The sequence below is a fragment of the Balaenoptera ricei genome, chromosome 11, assembly GCF_028023285.1.
Source record: "Balaenoptera ricei isolate mBalRic1 chromosome 11, mBalRic1.hap2, whole genome shotgun sequence".
In the NCBI taxonomy this organism is placed as follows: domain Eukaryota; kingdom Metazoa; phylum Chordata; class Mammalia; order Artiodactyla; family Balaenopteridae; genus Balaenoptera; species Balaenoptera ricei.
In genome coordinates, this window is record NC_082649.1 from 24,258,757 (window position 1) to 24,275,817 (window position 17,061).

Below are 17,061 nucleotides of genomic sequence, written 5' to 3' on the forward strand. Positions count from 1 at the left end.
GCACATAGTATATGAACTTTGTGAAATCAGTGATTGAATTGGCTGGAGTGGGCAGGAGATGCCTTCTGGGGGAGGTTAGACTTGCATAGAGATGGGTAATTCCTGGTTCAGGGATTAAAAAAATAGGTGGGGCACTCTGGGCAGTGGCTGGGACTAGAAGCGAACCAGACTGGCAGGGAAGTGACCCTATCATACCACCTAGCAGAGCTGCCTCTTCTGGCTCAGGTAGAATTTCATGTGGCCCCCAGCCTGTTTGGCTTCCCTGCAACAGCTTCCAGAAAAGTGAATAAAACACCAAAGAGGGGGAAAAGCTTGATTTATTTCTCAACTCTCAGCCTCTTTTCTCCCAAAGGCAGAGCCCACTGATGAAAACCTGAAGGTTTGGAACCTGGGCAGACCCCAGGAAGTAGAAGCCCAAGTGCCTAGGTCAGGGGCCCAAGTTCAGACTTCAGCAGCAGACGAGGGTCAGAACTTGCCAAGGTCAGAACTCAAGGTTCATGTATGTCCTCAGATCCCGCTCCCAGGCCCTGTCCTTCTCCTCCTGCCTTCTCTCCTCCTTCCGGTTCAGTGTGGTCACCCTAGGGGCTCTCTCCCTCCCAGCCACTGCCCGTGTATCCCGAGCTGGGAAATGTGTAACTCGGGGTTGGGGTGCTGATCTGTAGCCTAATCCTTCCTGGTCCCTCTTGAGGACAGTGGGGATGGGATTGGCACGGCCCTCGCCCCGGGGTCCCAGCCCCATTCCAGGCTCCCAGCCCCCCCTCAGCAGCAGCTTGAAGCCGGGGCTGGAGGTAGGCACCCCAAGGGGCAGGTTGCAGGGCCGGAGATCCTGGGACAATGACAGCAGGTGAGCAGTGGATGTACGGTGGTTAGAGTCTTGGAAGTGGGCATCACAAGTCTCACAGTACTGGGGAGAGGGGGATCGGGACCTGCAGAGAAAAAAGAGAAAGGGTTAAGGGCAGCACAAGGGTTTAGGCCTCAGAGGTGGGTGGCAGGGTGGGACAGGGTCCTTCCAGTATTTCTGCTGAGGAACAAATTGCCTTCCTCCCCACTTAGCAACAAGGGACCCAAAGGGGAATAGCTGGGAGAAGAGGTTAAAAGGTCTCACAAGGCTCTTGGGTGAGGGAGGAATAATAATAATTACTATAGCTAATGTTTGTATAGTGCTTACTATGCTACAAGCACTGTTCTAGCACTTTACATATATTAACCCATTTAATCCTAACAACCCTTTGAGAAAGGTGCTCTTATTGCCCCATTTCTTAGATGAGGAAACTGATGCACATGGACATTAGGTTGCTTGCCCAAGTAAGTACAGTCAGGATTTAAACCCAGGGAATGGGTAAACACGGGAATATAGCAAACATTTTATAATGACTTTAAATGGACTATAACCTTTAAAAATTGTGAATCACTAATATTGTATACCTGTAATTTATATAGTATCATACATGAACTATGCTTCAATAAAAAAATAAAATACAAAAATAAAAACTAAAAAGTAAATTTTTTAAATAAAAAAAAAATAAACCCAGGGAGCTCATGTCCGTAACCAGACTGCCTTATTAGCCTACACTAGAGGACAGGGGAGAGAACCAACCCTCCAGCTCTGTTCTGGGGCCTCTGGTGTGGAGTAGCTAGGAAGGAAAGAACACAACGGAAGATAAGGCTTCCCCTCACCGGTTCTCTGGACTGCTCGTCTCTCTGGGGCTCTCTCTGACCATGCGGGCCACCTCAGGGAAGCCCGCTTCTTCTGCCAGCTGAGCAGCATCCCTGCCACCCAGCTCGCAGACCCCCACCCAGGCAGCCCCACGGCCCAGGAGATAGCGCACAGCTGCCCCCTGGCCTGCTCGGGCAGCACACATCAGGGGGGTCCACCAGAAAGCATCTCGAGCGTTGATATTCCCCCCAGCTCCCCCTGCCTCATGGGGATCCAACAGTCTTTTTAGTTTTGCCACATCCCCCTCCTGGGCTGCTCTCAGTATCCGGTGGGTCATCTTGTCCTCTGCCCCAAGGGATCTCCTTTGTCCATGTCCTCCTGATACTCCTGCTGCAGCTTCCCTCATCATTCTTCTTCTCTTCCTGGCAGACTCAGACTGAGCCCTCTGGGGTTCACGAGTGCTGCTCTCATCCCCAGTCAAGGCTTCGTAGAAAGCCCGGGCTGCAGCTCCATCCAGGGTGGGCTTCAGCTCTTCAGGCTGTGACTGCAACTGCCCATCTTTCCAGAGATCACTGGGGTCAGTGGCTCGGGTAAAGTTAATGAGGGAGGCCCCGGACATGGCTTTTGGGAGATCTGGGAAAATGAGACTAGGCAGGGGGAGGATGAGACAAGGAAGCCAAGCCCCTGGTGGTCCTGCAGTGACCAGAGCCACCTCCAGACACCTGCTGGGAGAAGGAAAAGTATCCTTAGCGTCAAAAATCCCCTCCTAACCCAAAAGTGACCCCACAACCTAGGACCCTGCAGGGCCTGAGGACCATAGATCATGTGGAAAAACAGGAAACCCTACAGTAACAGACCATGCCCCTTAGTAAAGGTTAACAAAGAAGTCTCCGTAAGACAGCTGCCCAGAGGTCCTGCGCTCCGCCCCCACTCCCATCCTCATCAACAATAAATAATAGGCTCTCTGAGGCTACTTTACCACCGCGTAAGACATACCGTTAAGAAAAACAATCAGCCTGGCTCTTTAAATCTTCCTCGATCCTATTTCGGGTAACGTCTTTCCAAACAAAAAGACTTTGACAGACTTGACACTTCTCCGGAAGCAGGAAGCAGATTTCAGGGAGAGGTTCCAGTCTGTGTTGGTTTGTAGCTTCCGTACTGCAAAATGGCGCTACTCTAAGCAAAGGAGTCGACAAAGAGTCACACGGCACAAAGACGCATGCGTGGCTTGGGGGGCAATTACTTGAGGGCGCAGGCGCGCGCAAGCGCCGGGCTGTTTCCCGCCTTGGAATCGTTCCAATAGCACACACGCAACGCACGACGTACCCAGGTAGCGCGAGGACCGAGAAGGATCCGTCGGTTGGGGTGCTGCTTTTACATAACGCCCCCACAATGCCCTTCGCCTCCCTCAAGGTGGCCCCCCGCTCCGAGCTCATTTTCTGTCCCTGGGAAACTTCTCTCGGGGTTAATAAAGGCCCTGAGGTGGAGAATGCCCAGAAACCGTGAAAAGAAATAACGCCTCAGAGCCCCTCACCATTACTCTGACCAGGGTTCGAAGGTCACACTTAGCGCCTGCAGCAGCCCCGTTCAAGCCCTAAGAAGAAATGGAAAAGTGCAACGGAACAAGCAGCAGAATGGCTGGCGCCACCTCAGGTTAGCGCACGGGGCCGTCCTGGTTCTGTCGCCGTTCAGTTCAGCCCAGTACACCCTACCCAGGTCCCTCGGCACGGAACCCGGCCTCACCTCCCGCCCCCGGAGCCCAAACCCCAGGGTGAAGCATTGGCTCCTTCGGGGGTCTCCTTGGCGGACTGACTCGGGCAAGGAGCTCAACAGGCGATAAGGACCAGGCTGGCTGGAGCGGATGAGGTCAGTGCCCTGGGAAGCGGAGCCGCACCGGGGCCTGAGGCTCGCTGTGTGAGGGGAGCGGCAGGAAACGACCCCGGCAGCCTTGTTCTTCTCCCCGCTCTTCTCGACCCCACGGTACCGGGAATCACACGACTATATTTCCCAGGCTCCCTGGCCCAGAACGCGATACTATTTCCGCTTCCGGTGGAGCCTGGCCGCCCCTTGCTGCGCCCCGCCCCCGAGCGGCTCCCTCAGGGGCCTCGCGACACCAGGGTCGTGCGCGGGTCATCCTGGGATTCGTAGTTCGGCTTTCCCTAGTTTCGCCAGTTTCTCCCTACCGGGGACTCCATTTCCCGGCGTCCACCGCGGCTCCCGACGCTAAGCACTTGCGCGTTGCCCTCTTCCCCACCCTCCCCAATTTCCACTCCCCCCCCCACCCCACTTCGCCTACCGCGGTCGGGTCCGCGCCCTGCGTTGCAGCGGTCTTCGCGGTTCCTTGGAAGCAGAAACTCCCCTTCCCCCCCCGTCCCCCGGTCCCAGTCCCCGTCCAGTCGGTGAGTCTGGGGTCGTCCCCGCGCCGTATCCCCTGTCCCTGGGCGCGGCACATGGGGTCTCTGCGCCTTGATATGGGGGAGGGGAAGGAAGTGATCTGGTCCGACACCGAGGGAGGGAGAGGTGGCCAAAAGGGTGGAGGCGGGATGTGGGGACTCCCATGTAAAGGGACCTGAGGGTCACCCCAGGCCATGAGAAAAGAAGGGGCCCGGCTCTTGTTTGGAAAGGATAAACTTCGGAACCGTTGGGAATGGGGCCGGGAACACGCGGAGACCTGCGGGGGTAGGGAGCCTGAGCCGCGGGCCCTGCCGGAGTTGACACGGAGGAGAGAGGGGCCTGGCCTTCGGGAGCGTCAGGGATGTGGGTAGGACTGGTGGGTCAAGACCTGTCGGTTTCTCACAAGTGGTGGGACCCTAAAGAATTTATTTAGTCTCAGAGAAAAGGGACCGAGATGTGAATAAGAGGAGCTAGAGAGACGTGCTCCAGGTTCGGATCTTTTAAGAAAGGGTGGCCCCAAATTCTTCCATGGTTGGAGGGCAAAGTGTGGAAGGAGGAAGGATATCAGAGACAGGGAGGGAGAGCTTAGCCTTACACTTCTCTTTCTCTAGCTGACGTGAAGATGAGCAGCTCAGAGGAGGTGTCCTGGATTTCCTGGTTCTGTGGGCTTCGTGGCAATGAATTCTTTTGTGAAGTGAGTTCTTCTCAAACCCCCTTATCCATCTCCACATATAATCTGGCTAAATAAAATATTCTCCTATATATTCAGCTTCCATACACTTCTTTCACAGGCTTACATAAAAACTCTTTCTCATCAAGGAAGAGTTTCCTGAGTCACTCCCTCACTAACTTGTGGTGAAGGGGCAAGGCTGGGGCCCCAAGTCAGCCCTGCCATTCTCCAGCAGTATAACGTTGGACATGTCAACCTGTGTATTTTCTTTTTTATTACCACAGTGGTACTAGTAGTACCTATTTTTGGTGGCTGTTAGAATTAAAATAGTTCCTACTAAAATGTCCTGTAACATGCAAAGCTGTGTGTTAACATAAGGGATTGTAACTGCCTTCAGAATTCAAGCTGTTGAGCCTCCACCTTCCTCAGAGAGCCAGCTGGCCCTAAGGAGAGGCCAAAACTGAGATGGGAAGCGGGAATAGGGACAAGGATCATGAAAGGAATGTCTCTCTGAGACGGGGTTTGCTGTACCTGTTTATCCTTGGAAAAGCAAACCCAAAGCTTTTATGGGTGGGCAGTATATGTGAGCTGGGGAGAGAGACTCAAGTACTTCTGCTGAGTTGGGAGTGCGGAACAAAGGGAATAGAAGCAGTTGTGTTGAGGTTAAGGCACCAGTTCGAGCAACTTGCCCAGGTCAAAGCTGAGGATTCTGCTATGGGTTTCCTTTTGACTTCATGTCCTGACAGGTGGATGAAGATTATATCCAGGACAAATTCAATCTCACTGGACTCAATGAGCAGGTGCCTCACTATCGACAAGCTTTAGACATGATCTTGGACCTGGAGCCTGGTGAGACACCCTCAGGGTTGTTTTGTGTGTGTATGCTTTTTTTCCTTTTCAAATCCTGTTTATCTGCTTCTTGAATTTGTAAATTCCCTTTTGGTTCTCTGACTCCCTTAACCCAAAGTCCTCTACTTCATTTTGATTCCCTGCCTCACTCTTGCTTAGTTTTGTGACTTACACCGCTTGTTTCCATATTCTGATTCTGTTAATTTAGCACTATTCCATAATGCTCGTTTTTCCATGAGTCTTATTTTCTGCCTGTTTTCCCTGCCTTGCACCTTCTAGGCTAGAGTTTTATCTTCTGTGGTGACATCTTTGCATTTATGTATCGAGGGAGAGAAGGGAGTAGAGGCTGAGAGGGATGGAAAGAAGGCAGAGCTGCCTTGGGTTGGTGGAAGGGTCAGAGGCCCAGGTTTCTGGGTCAAATGCCCAGGCCATGGGTGGGGTGAGGCTCAGAGTTGGATGCTGGGCTAACTTGAGTAGCTAGCAGCCCCTGGGGGTGGGCAGGGCACCTAAAATAGCTGTAAGACAAGTGGTTGCATTTGGTTGTGGCCATGTTTCAGATGAGGAGCTGGAAGACAACCCCAACCAGAGTGACCTGATTGAGCAGGCAGCTGAAATGCTCTATGGATTGATCCACGCCCGCTATATCCTCACCAACCGTGGCATCGCCCAGATGGTGAGGCCTCTCTACTCCCACTTGGCTCCTTCGGAGGCAACAAGAGAAACAGTTCCCTGCAGCAGGAAGTCACTTGTTTCAACCTTGTCAAGGAATCTAGCTGAGAAGAGGGAAAAAAACCTCAGAACCTAGGCTTAGGGGTTAAAACCTGATTGAGGGTTGTGCTAAAGGGGGTGTTTTCAGGGAGGGAGATGTGACCTTGGGCAGGAAGTTGTAGACTGCTTCTTTCTCAGGGAATAAGCAGCGAATGGCTCTGATGGTCTGCAGCCTGCCTAACTGGAGGAAGGGAAGCAGAGGAGTCTTGAGGGCCCATCTGAGCCAGAAAAGGGGCCTCTGGGCAGCCAGAGACAGGAGGATTTGGGGACAGAGTGATGTGGGTTGGGCTGAGGAGGGGGTTGCCTCTTTTCTTCATACCTATCCAGCAACCCCTTCCATTTTATTCACTGCAGTTGGAAAAGTACCAGCAGGGAGACTTTGGCTACTGTCCCCGTGTGTACTGTGAAAACCAGCCAATGCTTCCCATCGGTGAGTGTTGGAAAAGGGAAAGAAGGGCCACATAAAATGGCAGGTCCACTGGGAAGGAGTTGGGGCTCAGCAAGTTGGGGCCTGAGTCCAGGAGGGAGGTTGGGCAGGCTTGGGTTACCTGGCCTGCTGAGTCTGGCTGTCTCCCAGGCCTTTCGGACATCCCAGGTGAGGCCATGGTGAAGCTCTACTGCCCCAAGTGCATGGACGTGTACACACCCAAGTCATCGAGGCACCACCACACGGATGGCGCCTACTTCGGCACCGGTTTCCCTCACATGCTCTTCATGGTGCACCCTGAGTACCGGCCCAAGAGGCCCGCCAACCAGTTTGTGCCCAGGTGGGGAGCAGGGACAGAGTCACCAAGGGTCAAAGGAAAGGGCCGGGATCCCCCAGAAAGAAGGAGGACAAGGACAAGGCATGGTCCTTTCTTGAGACTTACTTCTCCCAAAGCCAGGGCTTTTCCCTGCTGAGTGACCTTGGGAAAGTTGTGTGATCATCTATGCCTCAGTTCCGTTATCCATAAAGTGGGGATAGTGACATGCCTGACAGTGTATTTTTAAATGTATGAATCGCTTAAAATAACGTTTGTCACTTGAAGCAACATTTAAACAATAGCTATCCTTGTTGCCATCTTGGGTGTTCAACCTTCTGCCAGGAAATCCTCAGAGCCACGGTTCAAGTGTGGTTTTTCTTCCTGGAGTATCATTTTTACTCTTGTGTAGAGAAGGAGAGTTCAGCTTTATATTAAAACGAGTACTTGTGCTTGTGCGTGTGTACACACGTGTACGTTCTAGAATTTGAGTTTAAATGGATATTTAAAATAAATTTCCAAAAATTTTTGAGAGAAGAAGTTTGGGAACCACTGCCCTTAAGTACTGAGCAGGCTTATGAAGGAGCTGGGGTGGGGAGGCAGGAATGCTGGCCACAGGCAGGGCCAGGATGGGACTCACGCTGCTGCCTCTCTGACCTCTGCCCTGACCCAGGCTCTACGGTTTCAAGATCCATCCGATGGCCTACCAGCTGCAGCTCCAAGCGGCCAGCAACTTCAAGAGTCCAGTCAAGACGATTCGCTGATTCCCCACCCCACCTGTCCCCAGTCTTTGACACTTTCATTCCTTTGCTGCCACCCTTTCAGGAACCCTCAATGGTTTTTAGTTTAAATTAAAGGAGTCATTATTGTGGTGGGAATATGAAATAAAGTGGAAGAAAAGGCCGTGGGCTGATTTGCTGGTGCTTGGGGTTGGAGAAGGGAGGGTAGTGGTGTGCTGGACCCCAGGAGCTCTCCTGGCCCCGCCCACCCCCCTCAGCTTGAAATCCAGCACAGATTTGTGCCCAGTGGATTTGGGTGATGTTTTTAGTAGTAAAGCAGAGTTCTAGAATTGGGTGTGGGGATGTGCAAAGATCACAAGGAAAAGACTCAGAAAAATCAGATTTCAGAGACTAGAGAAATATTTATTCTTTTTGGGCCACCTATGGTTGTCTGCTTATACTCTAGGGAATGTAATCAACAACAGTTTGGGTTTTACAGGGAAAGTGGTCCCAAAATAAAGAGAACTGTAAGGGGTGGGGAGAGGAGGGGGCAGGGTCCAGAATTGCTGTTTTGTGGTGTCTGCCTGCCCCCTGCTGGGGAGCTGAGACATGCCCATCTCAGAAGGATGGGGGTCACTGGGCTCCTGGCTAAGGTTTCTCCCAGAACAATAGGGACTGACCCTATTGTGTGGGAAGGATAGCAAATGGTACCAGAGAAGGAAACATCCATGGACCCTTGAAAGGCGCACAGGACAAAGGTAGGCTGCTGGACTGGGGCCCAGGTATTGCCCCTGTCTGGGCTACTGCTCCCACATTCAGGAACCAGACCTGGTGGGTGAGGACACGTCCCTCCTGCCAAGTTAATAGGTTCCTCCCCCAGGCAGGAATATAGCTCTGTACCTGCAGTAGCTCCTGCCCAGACTCTGCCTGTCAAAACCACCCTGCAGTTCAGGCTCAAGGAGCATGGTCACAGGAAGGTGGGGTTTCAGAACACCCCTGAGGGACTTCCCCTCTCCCCAGAATTCCGTGATGAAGGCCCATATGTTTGTAGGTGTGCTGGTCATGATGGGCTTCACAGTGGGAAAGGGTAAGTGGGACACAGGGGCAGGGAAGGAGGGGTGACTGAGTCCAGGGAGGGGGTGGCTCTGGATGAGCGGGCTCCCTGCAGGGCAGGGAACTTGGAGTGAGCCGACACGGCCATTCCTCCTGTCTTCCACCTCCCCAGCTCCTGTTCCTGAAGTCCGGACCTGCCACCTCTGCCTCTTAGAAGATCCTACTATAGGATGCGTTTCAGGCTCGGAGAAGTGCACTATCAGCAGCTCATCCCCGTGCATGGTGATCAGCATCTTTCATAGTGAGTCAAGTCCCAGGAAGGGGCTACTGGTAGGGCAGCCATGGCTTGGTCTCCTCTTGTAGATGAAGGCTGCTTGGGGCCTGAGGTCTAAGGAGATGGAGGATCCTGGAAGGGGAGGGGTCTGGGGTTCTGTGGAGCCAGTTAAACTAATTTTTCTGGCCCTTTCTGAAGGAGTCTGGGATAGGAATTGGGTCTGGGTGAGGGATCGCAGAGTCTGTGAAAGGGGTGCCAGGTTTGGGGACTAGGGGAGGCAGCAAGGGTTGTTAGCTGTCCCCTCTCTTCCAGATACCAAGGTTCGCTTCTTAATCCGAGGCTGTGGACAGCACAAGTCTTACCAGTGCCAAGAAAAACGCCCCACCTACCTCTCAGAGTACTGGTACTACGCCCAGTGCTGCCAGTATGATTACTGCAACTCCTGGTACAGCCCCCAGCTCCAGAGCTCCCTCCCTGAGCCACCTGAGGGGTCCCTGGCCCTGCCCCTGTCTGAGTCCCAGATCCAGTGGTTCTACCAAGCCCTGAACCTCTCACTGCCCCTACCCAGCTTCCATGCTGGGAAGGAGCCTTCTGAAGGCCTGGACCCCCTGGCTGTCCTGCCCCTGAATCTGAGTTTGTCCATTGCTGACCTGCGCCGCATATACTGGTTCCTCAACAATTCAGGACTTTTGGTTCTTCCCTGGTCTAGGCTGTGATGTCTTACCCTTCCCAGATTTCACTCTGGTCCAGCGTCTCTCCCCTGACACCCCAGCATCATGTACTGCCCTCTCAGAACACTCACACTCTCTGGTCTGTGAGTTCTCAGTCTTCCTTTCCTTTGTACTTTCATCGTCTATATGGGTTTGGTTTAGTTTCCTCCCCAAAAAGCAGTTGGCGCTGCACCCAGTGCCCTTCGTCCACCTAGAAAATAATCTCAAATGTGAATTCTGCCTAGGCTGACCTGGGAAAGGCACAGTGGTTTCCTCATCCCTTTCCCATCATCTGAGTGGGATCATCCCCCCCACCCCCCATCTTCCTGATCCCCTCTCAATCTGGCTATTTCCACTCCTACACCTGTCTCTCAAACCTTGTGCCAAACTGAACTTGCATCAAGAAGGGTGAAAAAAAAAAAAAAAAAGAAGGGTGAGAGGCGGACTTTGTGCAGATTTCCTGACTGGGCACTCTGGTGTTCCTACCTCACTGTCTCCACCACCCTCACTCCCGCCTGGTCTCCTGCTGCCTTCTCTCATCTCTTGTCCCCATCTTTGGCTTCCACAGCCCCGCTCCACGTCCCTGAGTCCTGACACCCACTTGCACAGATTCCCAGGGAGAGGAGAGGATCTGTCCTCTGCTCCACATTCCCCAGTTTCCCTCCACAATAAACAAACTGGGCTAAGTCTGTGTCACATTGTTTATGGGGTCAGGCTCAGGTGTGGGCAGGTGTAAACAGGTTAAAGAAAGTTAACTGGGCGTGGGGTTCAAACAGCATTGCAGAGCCCTGCCCACTCCACTTGGCCTTTGTGGTTCCTCATGGCCTGCTGCGAAGAGCCCACATCCATCCCACCCTCTGCTCAGCTAGAGATCAAAGTATGAGGATTGTGACTCCTGCCAGCCTTAAACATACCCTACAAAACCTAGAAAGTTAAACCCGGGTGATGTCAGGTTTTTCCACATAAGAAAGGAGGAGACACTCAACCACGAAAACTCAAGAGCAAACCAAAGGGCACAGGTCTGCATCTCAGAGTTACCTGGAGCTGAGGCACCTGCGTTCCTGCCTATTCTCAGTTCTTTTCAGGATCCTGGGACCCAGGACCCCCTCTGTGAGGGCCTAGGTGGAGGGGGTGGGAGAGTACAGAGAGCACACAGGTGGGGCTGCAGTAGTAGGGTCTTTCATTTTAATATTTAGAAAAACTGCAAGTATGCAGAAAGCAACCTTCCCCGTATGTTCAGTAAACACTGGACACACTGCTCTGAGCCAGCCCCAGTATTAAGCACCGAGACTTGCAGATGAGTACAGCCAGGTGTCCACCCTTCCGAATCTCACAACCCAGTGCTGGGATTATGAAACCTTTTTCTGAAAAGTAGTGCAGCTCTGTGGCTGGGAGGCCCAGTCCCAGCTCCTCTGCCACTTGAGTAAGTTGGTCTCTGTGCCGAACTTTGGTCACCTGTCAAGTAGGGATAGTGCCTCAGGATTGAGAGAATGTCAGTGTGTGCACACAGAAGTTAATGGGCTCAAAAATAGACATGCCTTAGAGGCAAACATAAACACAGATTTTGGTCTATTTAGTTTTAAACCTTTTTGGCGGTACAGATGTTTGCGCACCATAAGGTGGGTTTTTGTAAACTACACACCTGTGTTACCACTCACTGAGTTAGCATAAAGGCCTTTATCAGCACCCAAAGCTGCCTTCATGCACCCTCCTAGACCCTCCTAAAATACAGGGGTAGCCACTGTCCTGAATTTTGTCTGTGTGCTTGATAGAAACGACATCACACAGCGTACACTTCCTACACAACATTTTGCATGTAAACAGATTTCTGTGGCCCCTTTAACAGCTTGTGCTCTAGTGGGAGAAACCAACATTTGTTTCTAGGTTAGGAAGCAGTTGGAGGTACAAAGAGAGGTACAAGCCACTGTGTCCCTCTCTTGCCGCCCCAATTTACCCCATGACCTCTGACTTCAGCGTAAGTCAAAGGCCCAGGTATACACAGCTCCAGCAAGTCAAACTGGAAGACAGCCTCAGAGGGTGAGAAACCCAAGGCCCGAAATTGAGTAACTTACCATGGTCCTTGAAAAGGGAAGTTAAGCCTGGAATCAGAGAGGTCACTAGGCCTTGCATCTCTTCACAGAGCTCCTTCCCCACCCTCTCCTCCCTGGGACTGGTTCTTTTACACCTCCACTCCTACCAACACACCCCCATGAACCTCCCTACCAGTCCCCATCCAGCTCTGGGTCTGACAGCACTTCTGAGGATGCCCACTACCCTTCTGGTCTCAACATAGGAGGGCTTGCAGTTCCTCTTCACCTCTTTGTGCTGAGAGCTGAATCAGAGACAGTGGGGCAGGGCAGGAGCAGAGCTCTGCAGAGCTGGGAGCCACTTACCTGCCCCTGATGGGGCACTCAGGCAGTACCACCTCCCTCAGCCTCCACATCCACCAGAAGAGAGAGGCAAATCAAACAGTTGGTACATCTATTTATTTTGGAGGAACAGCTGGGGACTTGGGACAAGAGAGGACTGTGGTGGGAAAAGAAGCAAAGCAGGGTAAAGGGGCATCCTTGCGGTGGGAACAGACAGGAGGAAAGATGTCAGACTGAGGACTGGAAGGAAAACTCCAGAGAATTCTGGAGAGGGAGCCTGGGGAAGGGGCAGAGTGGGAATAGGGGTGTTGAGGGGCGTCAACCAAGAGGCAGATAGGACTGGGGTCCAGTAACTGCTGCTGAGGGCGGCAGGGAGGGCTGGTGGGTGGGGCCGGACGTTGTTCTGGCTGCCCCCAGGTGGAAATCAGGAGGATGGCTGGAAATTGGCAGGTTTTTACTCCAGAGGTCTCTACAGAAGTTCTAAGGACCATATTTTATTCTGTTCTGAGGGTTATTGCAGAAATTCCGGAAGCAGCATCGAGAGAATATCCAGAAGCCCAGCACTGGAGAAGTGTGGGTGTACGAGCAATCACTCATCTGCTCCTTGCTGCGGCAGTCACTCACCATGATCTCCGAACCACTGTCTGGGGAGGGACGGCAGCAATCAGTGACACAGAGTTCCCAGGTAAAGCCCCTCACCCTCCCATCCCCTCACCCCACATGGACTTGCCATCACTGCCCCAGACCCCCAAAATGCAACAATTCCTGGAACTGGACAGGCCAGGGAGTGCCAAGGAGTCACCAGCCATGAACTCTGTGGAAGTTTCCCAGGGAAGGTTGGTGGGAAAGAGCCATTTGAGATACAGTGACAGTTGGAATGGGGTGAATTGGGACTTGTGGAGCAAAGTGAGGAGAACCAGCACTTCAGGCGGGACCATGTAAGAAAAAGTTGGGAGATGTATTGGAGGTCAGATTGCAGACAGGAGGTGTTTGTCGTTTATTTTGTGGGTCAAAAGTAAGAGAAGATGAGGGACTTCCCTGGTGGCACAGTGGTTAAGAATCCGCCTGCCAATGCAGGGGACATGGGTTCGATCCCTCGTCCAGGAAGATCCCACATGCCATGGAGCAACAAAGCCCGTGCGCTGCACCACAACTGCTGAGCCTGTGCTCTGGAGACCACGAGCCACAACTGTTGAAGCCGGCACACCCTAGAGCCCATGCTCCGCAACAAGAGAAGCCACTGCAATGAGAAGCCCGCGCACCGCTACAAAGAGTAGCCCCCGCTCGCAGCAACTAGAGAAAGCCCCCGGGCAGCAACAAAGACCCAATGCAGCTGAAAATAAATAAATAAAATATAAATAAATTTATATTAAGAAAAGTAGAAGAGGATATCTCTGCTGCTATTGTATATATGAGAGCGGGGAAATCTTTGTGCCCATGTACGGGGATGTTCACTGCTGCCCTGCTTGAGAGAGTGAAAACTTAGAAGCAACCTAAAGGTCCATCAGTAGGGGGATGGATAAATCAACTCTGACATGCCCATGCCGTGGAATACCATGCAGCAGGACAAGGAAGCTGGTTACAAACTGATATGGAAACATCAAGTTCCCATAACTGTTAAGTTTAAAAAACAAGTGCAGAACAGTGCTACAGTAGTATGGTACTGTTTGTGGAGGAAAAAAGAGGTGAAAAGGAGTAAACAGCATATTTGTATAGGGTGGGATGTGCACAAAAGATCACAGAAAGGATAATAAAGGCAATTTAAAAAATGGTTTTATGTTATTCATGCCTGAGAGCTGGGTGAATTGGGCCAGGAGTGGGAGGGAGACTTTTCTTGAATACTCTGATGTGGAACCACATCTATGCATCAGCTGTTTTAAAAAGTATAATGAAAGGATTTGAATGAAGGCAGCTTTGTACAGCAGTTGTCAAGAGCACCATCTCTGGAACCACCACAAACTGTGGCTCAGCCTCTAGGAGATTTGTGCAAGGTACTGACCTCTCTGCACCTCTGTTTCCACATCTGTAAAATGGGGATAACAATGCCTACCTTGGAGGGTTGTAAGTGCTTAGAACAGTGCCGGGTACATAGTCTGTGTTATGTGTTTATTATTGAAAAAGGTGAGGGATCAGGTGGAAGAGCAGGCTTGAGGAACAGGGAATGTAGTCAATTTCCAGCAAGTTGAAAATGAGGTGGAGATATCCAGAGGGCAATTTGACATTACAGTTTGGCCTAACATTCAGTTTTAGGAGGATGCAGTATGTGCCTTCTGGGTGAAGCCAAGGAAGCAGATAAAATCCTCTGGGAGAGTAAAGAGGAGGAGAGCTAAGGACCAAACTTTGGGGAACGTGAACTGTTAAGGGTCAAGACTTAGTGAAGACTCAGTTAAAGGCAAGACTCAGTGAAGGAGACTGGAAAGAAGCAGTGGAAGATGTAGGAGAAGAGTGGTACTGGCAGGAACTACTGCTGACAGATGGGGAGAAGGCAGCCTGAAGAAAGGCCAGTAGATTTGGTGATCTCCAGGGTCCCCTACAAGGCTGGGTGCTATGAGGAGGGTTAGCCGAGAAGGGGAGGGGAGTAGAAGTGGAGATGGGGAGTGGCTCTAAAGGAAAGGAAGGAGAGAGAGTGGTGGAACAGTGTCTTAGAGTTGTGGGAACCAGAATTAGGGTGCAGCTTAGAAGGCTGGTAGAGACTCAGTTTGGGAATGGGCTGGGCCCACGACGAAAGGGAGAAGGCAGCTTACTGTTCTTTATGAGCAGTGTCATGCAGCTGCTGCCCTTCGGGGTGAGGCAGATGTCAGATCCTAGAAGGCATCCCAACTCCTTGGTCTCCAAGAGGCATCGATAGCAGCTTAGGTATTTGTTTAAGTGAATCTGATGAAGGGGTTCTTGATCATAATGCTCAAACTCACCTAGAATACAGAGAAGCACTGACCCCAAACCCACCTAATTCCCAGACTGGCCAATCCCACTGTTCCCTCCCACCTCCCCATCTCAGAAAACCATAAAATCACCAATTCTTTAATGAACCATCTGGCTTAATCTAACATCAGAAGCTTTAGTTCTCATTAAAAATCTCCATTCTCTGCTCTTTTACCTCCTGAAATGAGGAACTCATTCATTCATTCATTTATTCATATATTTAAGGGGCTAACGTGCCCAGCACTCTACAAGCCTCTAACTTTAAAGGTTAGGCCAAGGCAGCCCATTCCAACTTTTGGCAGCCCTGTTAGGACAGTTCTTCCTCTGTGACTTGGTTTCACTGTCCCCACCCAACCCCCAGACTCTTTTGAATATGCTTTCTTAATCTATAATGTTCAGAAGTGAAAACATCAGAGTGCATCATCACAGGACAGGAAGAATCTCAGCTTTGTGTAGACAGGAGACTTCAAGCAGCCCAAGGCCACATTCTTTGTTTGGTGGTTCTCTCACTGAACAGACTCATATTAAACTTTGTCCACCAAAGCCCTCCCCAACTGCATGCATATTCATCTCCTTCCTCCTCTGATCCCAGGCCCAGACCACATGTTAATGAGTCCCCAGACCCAGCAGAGCACTTGGTGTAAGGCAGATGCTTAGCAAACACTTTGGATCTTGTTTCTGTGTCGATGGTGCTTTGCAGCCAAGTGAGGTTATCAGGCTGGATTCAGCCTTGTTCTACGCTGTGGATCCTGAGGCTGTCATCTGGCATGTTCTCCCAACCCTCCCTATTCTGTATTGTCCTCAGATTCTAAGAGGTTCCCTTTAGTATCTCCATTCAGGTCACTGCTGTTGAGTGAGACAGCCCTGGGGTAATCACCAGAAATCTCCCTCAGAGTGAACATCAGTACATTATCAGTCCCCAGGCATTATCCCACCAAGCCCACCCATCCCATCTTTCCTCCTGCCTGGGTTTATCTGAATCTCCTTGGCAGATGTACCAGACATCTATCCAGGGTTTCCCTATCCAGCAGGATAGGAGACCCTTCTGACCCCTTAGAGCCACTTACCAAACGCCAAGCTCATCACGACCAGCATTATTAAGAGGACCGTGTACAGGGCTTGAGGGGGGCCCGGATTCCGGCTACCTGCAGGGCCTGCCATAACATGCATGACTGCCCACCAGCCTCCAGTTTGGCCTTATATTGGTGGAAGAGAAGTTGGCGAAGACGAAGGGGAGAGGCAACATCCTTTTGGGGTGGAAATCAGTGCCTGAACAGCCAGAAGGACAGAGTGTCCTCACCCACGGCCATTCTGGGGTCTAACATACTGGCTTGGGGACAAGGACCCAGCAACAGGGGAATGAGAGGGGAAACTTCTTTCATATTAATTCAACAGGCATTCATTAAATCACTGCATCAGGTGTTGGGGATACAATATTGCACAAAGTCCCTACCCTCACAGAGTACACAATCTAGTACCGGAGACAAGTCAACGGACAATGAAGGGGGGAGGGGCGGGGAACGCGGGCAGAGTGCTTCCGGGGAGAACTTGGGCAGTGGAAACTACTGACCCAAGGGGTTTCATCAGAGCAGTAACGAGATCAATTTCTGTTTGTAAAAGATCTCTGAGGCCAGAAAACTACTTAGGAAGCTATTCCTAAACCCAGTCACAAGATGGCGGCCTGGTCTAGCAGAAGAGAGGGAAGCCGCGAAGTGAATGAATCTGAGCTGCATTTAGAAGAAAGACTGGACAGATTTGGACTTAGACTGAATGTGAGGTGAGGGAAGGGGGATAGGCTTGCAAAAGGGGGTGATTGTGACACCATTTTTCAAGATGAGAAAAACGTGTCAGAAATCCAAAAGCGAGGACACCTGAGTCGCTAATGACCGTACTCAGCCCAGTGCCCCCTGTGGGTTCCGGGAAGTCAGAGCCTTTC

The 17,061-nt window shown here is 51.5% G+C and overlaps 4 protein-coding genes across 14 annotated transcripts; 2 read left to right on the forward strand and 2 right to left on the reverse strand.

Moving 5' to 3' along the window:
* Positions 1-299: 299 nt before the first annotated feature.
* On the reverse strand, positions 300-3,679 carry GPANK1 (G-patch domain and ankyrin repeats 1). 8 transcript variants are annotated; one of them, XM_059938358.1, is made up of 5 exons: positions 3,401-3,679; positions 3,192-3,251; positions 2,654-2,815; positions 1,678-2,379; positions 300-926 (listed from the first exon to the last, which is right to left on the reverse strand). In XM_059938358.1, the coding sequence occupies exons 4-5, from the start codon at positions 2,274-2,276 to the stop codon at positions 482-484; spliced, it is 1,044 nt and encodes a 347-aa protein (XP_059794341.1). In that variant the 5' UTR covers positions 2,277-2,379; positions 2,654-2,815; positions 3,192-3,251; positions 3,401-3,679; the 3' UTR covers positions 300-481. The 8 variants fall into 8 exon arrangements, with proteins under 8 accessions (XP_059794341.1, XP_059794339.1, XP_059794342.1 ...); XM_059938356.1 differs by having other exon boundaries at positions 2,654-2,833; XM_059938359.1 differs by lacking the exon at positions 3,192-3,251.
* Positions 3,132-7,981, forward strand: CSNK2B (casein kinase 2 beta). Of its 3 annotated transcripts, none has more exons than XM_059938364.1 (7): positions 3,132-3,523; positions 4,663-4,745; positions 5,468-5,570; positions 6,128-6,243; positions 6,693-6,768; positions 6,916-7,105; positions 7,752-7,981. In XM_059938364.1, the coding sequence occupies exons 2-7, from the start codon at positions 4,674-4,676 to the stop codon at positions 7,840-7,842; spliced, it is 648 nt and encodes a 215-aa protein (XP_059794347.1). In that variant the 5' UTR covers positions 3,132-3,523; positions 4,663-4,673; the 3' UTR covers positions 7,843-7,981. The 3 variants fall into 3 exon arrangements, with proteins under 3 accessions (XP_059794347.1, XP_059794346.1, XP_059794348.1); XM_059938363.1 differs by lacking the exon at positions 3,132-3,523 and adding an exon at positions 3,926-4,056; XM_059938365.1 differs by lacking the exons at positions 3,132-3,523; positions 6,916-7,105 and adding an exon at positions 3,926-4,056.
* Positions 7,982-8,067: 86 nt separating this feature from the next.
* LY6G5B (lymphocyte antigen 6 family member G5B) lies at positions 8,068-12,807 on the forward strand. 2 transcript variants are annotated; one of them, XM_059938362.1, is made up of 4 exons: positions 8,068-8,884; positions 9,023-9,151; positions 9,437-9,569; positions 12,724-12,807. In XM_059938362.1, coding segments are annotated over exons 1-4 (387 nt in total). In that variant the 5' UTR covers positions 8,068-8,760; the 3' UTR covers positions 12,725-12,807. The 2 variants fall into 2 exon arrangements, with proteins under 2 accessions (XP_059794345.1, XP_059794344.1); XM_059938361.1 differs by lacking the exon at positions 12,724-12,807 and having other exon boundaries at positions 9,437-10,520.
* On the reverse strand, positions 12,350-16,298 carry LY6G5C (lymphocyte antigen 6 family member G5C). Its single transcript, XM_059938366.1, has 3 exons — positions 16,193-16,298; positions 14,948-15,115; positions 12,350-12,847 (listed from the first exon to the last, which is right to left on the reverse strand). The coding sequence occupies exons 1-3, from the start codon at positions 16,293-16,295 to the stop codon at positions 12,684-12,686; spliced, it is 435 nt and encodes a 144-aa protein (XP_059794349.1). The 5' UTR covers positions 16,296-16,298; the 3' UTR covers positions 12,350-12,683.
* Positions 16,299-17,061: the final 763 nt, after the last annotated feature.